At 43.2% G+C, this 6,725-nt stretch overlaps 1 protein-coding gene across 1 annotated transcript; it reads right to left on the bottom strand.

Moving 5' to 3' along the window:
- Positions 1-632: 632 nt before the first annotated feature.
- Positions 633-3,795, bottom strand: LOC121699727 (myeloid-associated differentiation marker-like protein 2). The gene has a single exon (XM_042082078.1). The coding sequence runs from the start codon at positions 1,909-1,911 to the stop codon at positions 1,045-1,047; it is 867 nt and encodes a 288-aa protein (XP_041938012.1). The 5' UTR covers positions 1,912-3,795; the 3' UTR covers positions 633-1,044.
- Positions 3,796-6,725: the final 2,930 nt, after the last annotated feature.

The raw sequence follows: 6,725 nt of genomic DNA, 5'->3' as shown, positions 1-6,725 counted from the left end.
CCTACATCTTTTCTGGCTACTGCCTGCTAGCCCAGCTCCTTAACCAATACCCTTCCACCTCCCCATCTGGCCTTGACACAGTAAAATAAGATCTTTCTTCTTACTACAGTAATTCTGACCTGAGTCTACTGAAACTCATTTAAAAGCCCATTTCTTAAGAGATGAAATTAAGAAATACAAGACAGTGGTCAAATTCATACATCAATGTTGAATTGAAATCCATGTAAGTTATGCATTCTGAATTATTTGGATGTATAAGTTGGCTATGTTTCAAGAAAAAATATTGTCTCTGTTGGATTTTATAGTGTGTGTGTGTTTGTGTGTGTGTTGCAGATGAGTGGCATTGCTGCCGATGTTTAGATTCCGCTATCATGTCTATTATACTGACAACACAATAACTTTACAAGACAAACAGCGTTTAAGGCATTTGACATCCTCAAAACTTTTCTGTAACCTAGTTCATGAATATTTATTTTACATGTTCACTTCTGGTAGGATGTAAATAATCATTGAAGACTTGTAAGAGACAACATACATTACATGACCCCTGATCTTCAGCGGTGAATTGCTTTTCAGGCAATAACAAGACACAAAGTGAAATACTGAAAACTTACAATGTCAAAAATTGTCATGAAATAAACAAATTATATTTTAGGGAAATAAGCAGAATAATTTATTGATTACCAGGGGTAAAGGTCAAATATGGGAAACAACAGCATGCTTTCCAACAAATTAGATTATATGGTCACAACTGTGTAAATCAGCATCTGAATAAGCTAAAGAGGACAATCCAAAAAGTCTCCCAAGTTAGATCTCTAAACATCATCCAGACATAGCATACTATACATTAAATTAAATTAATTATTTAATTAATATTGAACAAAAAGATAGAGACTGTAACAGGTCATTGCCAAAGACGAGAGCTGTTTAAGTTGCTTAATTGTGTGTTTCTGGCTGTGTGTGTGTCAGTGCAAGGGAGAGAGAGAGAGAGAGAGAGCCAAAGCAGCAGAGAGAGAAAGATCTTTTGTTATCCATATGTGTGCCTTAGGAACGTTTAAAGTCACAACACTCCATGAATGTGAACACCAATTCCAGAACGAAAAGGATAAGGTTGACAAACGTCATGAATGCGATCACAAAATCGATGTTCCACGTACAGCTGTCTGGTGGGCACGGAGTGGGCCGAGGGTTGTCTTTGAGAGTATAAACCGGCCATATGATCGCCGTGGTGATGTAGAACAACACGGAGATGAGGAGGATGAGCATCTCGAAACGGACCAGGCTGAAAGGCAGGAAGTCTCGCGCCTTCTTCATCACATTCATCACAATGACAACAGGTATGATAGGAAAGGGGAGGATGTAGGCAACGACACAGTAGATCACCACTGGCTCCCTCACATAGTCCTTCACCAAGACAAAGATGATGCAGCTCACAAACGCCTCCAGGATCTTGAAGATTCCAGGCCAGGTGGCTAGGTATCTCACGGAGCGCTTGGAGTCACACTTGTCCATCACAAACTCCACTAAGTAGAACACGGAACACATAATTGCTACAATCACCACAAGCCAGTCCCACAGACATGTTTTACAGAGGTAAAACGCACCGTAGCAGATGGTACAAGGACAGGTGGTGATGACGCCCATGAAAGCTACACCTGTGGTGAAGTCATCCCAGTCTATGCATAACGTCAGGACAAGCTTCTCAATGAGGAACATCTCGATGATGATGATGACCGCAGTGAAGATGGCACAAAGTGCCCAGATGATAATGCAGTATATCCAGTGGATTTCTAATGCCTTAGTAGAGAATGCAGCCACTATTATGGTAAGAACGCAAGTTACAAACTCAAGAATGTGCAGTATTCCACGGTTGCCCAAGAATAAGAGGCAGGAGCACTTCACATTCTCCATCTTGGCAGAAGCAGAGGAGCGGGCAGCGGAGCGGAGAGGAAATTAGACCCAGTTGACCAGTAAGTGATTTTATGACTAGGTGTGGGATTGCCACTCTTATCTTCCCTCCCTTTTTGCCCTTCCTCTTTTTCTGCACCTGTGTCTGTAGCATGTTAAAGATTGTATCAGCGACGGCGGGTTAATGTCACTTCTGTTGACGTTCAAACAAAACAGAGAGCTTGCTCGCTACTCCCTCCTGCCTGTGCAATTGAAACTCTCCTAAATGTGCATGAGATTGGTTGGAACACTATTTATTTTGGTTTTGAGTAGTTGGCAGCACTGTTGCGGTCTATTGTTTTTGTGTACAGATCTCGGAGAATAGGCTGCCTACAGAGACGCGTTTTTTTGATGGCCTGCATGGGGCGGGCAGCTAGCGGATCGTGAGGAAAGATTTGGGCATGGTTTGGGCATGCAATCGCTGATACAACCTTTAATATGATGAAGTTAGTGGGAGGAGTACAATGTATATACGTTAAAGCGTGATATACGTTAAAGCACTTAACAATAACTAAACATATTGCATAACAGTGCAGTGCTTAATATGACTATTGTCACCTACTATTTAAAGTATGCCAGCTAATACTCCAATCCCATTCTCTTGCAACTCCTTGTGAACTGTACAGTAAGTCTTATATCAGGGCTTCAGGCTAACCATTGCACTGGTTGCACTGGTGCACCTAACTTTTTTATTTAGGTGCACCAGCACAAAATTAAGGTGTACCGAAAGTTTTCATCGTGTCGCCTTTAACGCCACAATTTCAAGGTCAAGCTTGTTATCGCTTGCGGACATCATGTGTGAACAACACATGAACCGAATCTCCGCGTGGTTGAACACGAACATGAACAGATTATTTGCATGTTCTTCGCTTTGTTCAGACATGAGCTCATTTACATTATGTCCGCAGAACATGCGGACTTACACTTATGTCTGAAAGCAGCTAGTGTAGTTTGCTTTCTAGTGTGGTAGGCTACTAGGGAGACATTTTTTAAATAAACATGGTGTGGTCAGAATAAAAAAAAAAACTAACATGGACAGAAAAATAATGTTCAAAAATAAGTCAGTGGTAGAATGTGATTCCGTGATTTGGGGAAAGCCTGTAAAAGTCCTGGCAGAAAGCGATGCATACGTTTTATAAATGCTTGTATTTTCAGGTTAACTCAAATATCATCAAGATATTTGTATCACACTCAAATATCATCAAGTTATCGGTAGCGGTAGCAGCAGAGAGTAGAAGCTCAAGCTATCAGGCAAGTGTTAAATAAACTCCTGGTTTAGGCTGCTTACAAACTTTCCAATGCCTCGTTTTATGAGTACAGACCCTTTTTGTACTACCTTGGAAGTTTGGTAATATTCCGGACATTATTAGTCGGGTAATTTACGAGATACACTTTTGGTTCCAAAAGTGCCAACGCTAAAACATTGGGCTGATAGCCTACATAGACTGATAGCGCTAACTCGACCAATGTTCGCCCAAGGGAAAACAACTTCTGGGGGTGTGTTTGGCTCGCGGTCATCATGCAAATGACCCCTAGGGTGAAATTCACTCCGAACCATTGCTTTAACTGATGGTCAAATCAACCAAAACTCTGATAGGCTATTGTTTGCATCTCCAAGTGGTCTGTGATGTAAATTTGTATGAAAGAATAGCATCTTTCTCATATACATCCTCCCTCTTGGCCAGATTATTTGCAGCCACGGTCTTACTGTAATTTCCACTGCTAAGCAGATGACATTCAACTCTATCTTACCACTCCCTCTCCTTCTGACCCTCACAGCGTTCCCTCACTGACTGCCTTTCTGACTTAAAATCATAGATGCAAAACAATTTTCTCAAACTCAACACAGATAAAACAAAAATTGTTTGTCCCTAAAAGCATGCTCTTCAAACCTCACAGTCTCACTCTTAACATCGATGGTTCACCTGCCCATTCCACCCCTCAGCTTTGATCCTCCTCTAGGCTGCAGAGGCGAGTGGGAGGAGCCTCCTGGTGCGTGCGAGGGTGCGCCCCAGCCTATCAGCGAGCAGAAGAGGACGTGGGAACGTTCGGACTGAGTCTGCCAGTGAGCGGTTCACTCTGCGCATAGGGAGGATTACTGGCCGCCAGTTAAGTACAGGGATGTGCAATGGACATTTAATATGGACTTGACTGTATAAATGTGGTGGTGGTTTGTTAGTTGATTTTGGTTTTGTTTGGGTATTTACTGTTATTTGATTTTGGGGGATTTCATGTGTTGGCTGTGGCAGGGCCAATGGATTCCCCCCTGTGTAAAATTTAATTTTCTGTTTTGTGTGTGTTATTGATGTGAGATTTAGCCACCCTGCAGGAGGTGGTCTGAGAACTGCAGCAGTAGACTGTATGGGGATTTGCTGTGCTGATGTAGCTAGCCTTGTGGTGTTCTCTATATCGAGTGGGCTTTTCTTGTAGTTTAGCCTAGCCTTGTGGTGTGATTTATGCAACTGTTATACTTCGTAGTTCACTTGAATGCTGTGTATTGTTCCTGGTGTTGTAATTGCCTACTGCTGCAGAATGTATGGTGGGAAGAGACTGTGGGGAGGTTATCCTTAATAAATATTGATAATCTGCACTTGTGTGTCCATGTTGCTTGTGGTCAGGAGGTCCTAAGAAGTCCCTGTTAGGGGAACAGAAAATTGGGTTGTGTTGGGACTGAGAATCCCCCAAAATCAAACTGGCCTTGTTCGGTCGTGACACTCATCCATACCAAACGATCTGCACACATCACCCCCATTCTCCATCAACTCCACTGGCTACCAGTTCTGTCCCAGATTAAATACAAAGTACTATCATGACCACATTCTACCGAGGCACCATTGAGAGCATCCTCTCCAGCTGTATCGCTGTGTGGGGCGGAAGCTGCACTGAATACAACAGGAAAGCCCTGCAGCGCATAGTGAACACAGCTGGAAGGATTATTGGTGCTTCACTCCCCTCCCTGAAGGACATTTACACCACCCACCTCACCCGCAAGGCGACCAAAATTGTGAGTGATGCAAGTCACCCCGCTCACAATCTGTTTGATCTACTGCCCTCTGGGAAGAGGTACAGAAGCCTGCGCTCCCGCACTACCAGACTCACCAACAGCTTCATACACCAAGCTGTAAGGAGGCTGAACTCTCTCCCTCCTCTCCCCCCTCCACCCTCAGCTACATAACATCCTGGACATTGGACCCACAATGGCCGCCTGCACTACTCCACTTGCATACTTGCACACTTGTACACTTTACAACTTGTTGTTGTTGTCCTGAAAACAAAACACTTCTGCTGCTCTTACATAACTTGCACCACTATGCCACTTTCTTTCTTACTTAGGTCAAACAGAACTACCCAAGCCTTTTATTGGCCTGACTTTGCACTAGTATTTTATTGACTGTCTATGCACAATTTCAACCAAATTTTGCTGCTCTTATTTTTTCATTATTATATGTGCCCTCTTATTTACTTTTTTACTTACTTTTTTGTTTACTTGAATGTTATGTTTGTCTGTGGACTTAAATTGGTAAAATATGTCTTGTCTTCACCGTGGGATAGTGAGAAACGTAATTTCGATCTCTTTGTATGTCTGGAACATGTGAAGAAATTGACAATAAAGCTGACTTTGACTTTGACTTTGACTACTACTCACCTTCAAAGCCCTCCATAACCTTGCTCCCCCCCCACATCTGCGACCTCTTGACCCCTTACACTCCCTCCCGCTCACTCAAATCGGTGGCAGGTCCTTCAGTGCCTTGGCCCCCAAACTCTGGAACTCCTTCCCCCAACCTCTTTGTGACTTGTCCATCTCTTCCCTTCTTCAAAGCACATCTCAAGATCTTTCTCCTCTTCTCCTCTACACCCAACACATAGCTCCATACACAATAGCTTGTCTTCTTGTATTGTTATTGTTTTGTTATTGTTTGTCTGCCTGTTATGCTTTCCTTCTACTATGTTAAGCGACCTTGGGTTTGAGAAAGGTGCTATATAAAATAAATGTATTAAAATTATTATTAATGCAAATAAATCTGTGAACAGCATAATGCTTATCATTTGGTACGCATTAAGGAGGGTGATGAATGGAAGACAGCCTTCAATACACTCATGGGGCATTATGAGTACCTGGGTTGACCAATGCCCCAGCTGTTTTTCAGGCTCTCGTTAATGACGTCCTATGGGATATGGTAAATACATTTTAGTTTGTTTATTTGGATGACATCTTGATTTTTTCCAGATCTCTCCCAGAACACGTCAGTCATGTCCGGTCAGTGCTTCAGAGATTGTTGGAAAATCAGCTTTTTGTTAAAGCAGAGAGATGTGTTTTCCACCAGCACACTACGTCCTTCCTGGGGTTCATCATCACCAAGGATGGATTGGAGATGTATTCAGGGAAGGTTAAGGTGGTGGTGGAATGGCCCACTCCACAATATCACAAGGACCTCCAGAAGTTGCTGGGCTTTGCCAATTTTTATAGGAGGTTTATTCATAACTACTAGTGGCTCCCCTGACCTCTCTGACGTGTTCCTCTGTTAGGTTCCTATGGCGTGAAGCTGTGGAGCGGGCCTTCCAGGAACTGAAGTCACGATTCACCACTGCTCCTACTTTGACCACCCCCGACCCCTCCCGACAGTTCATTGTTGAGGTGGATGCCTTTGATGTTCAGTGATCCTGAGGTATCTCTTACAGTTGAAACTATTCTGCCCACTAGGTGTTTGGTAGGGGCCGTCTCCTGGGGGATTGAGAGGAAGGTCCAGAATGCACTGCAGAAGGAGCCTGGTCCAGAT

Source organism: Alosa sapidissima, chromosome 24 (assembly GCF_018492685.1).
Source record: "Alosa sapidissima isolate fAloSap1 chromosome 24, fAloSap1.pri, whole genome shotgun sequence".
In the NCBI taxonomy this organism is placed as follows: Eukaryota; Metazoa; Chordata; class Actinopteri; order Clupeiformes; family Clupeidae; genus Alosa; species Alosa sapidissima.
This window is presented reverse-complemented; position numbering and strand designations above follow the sequence as displayed.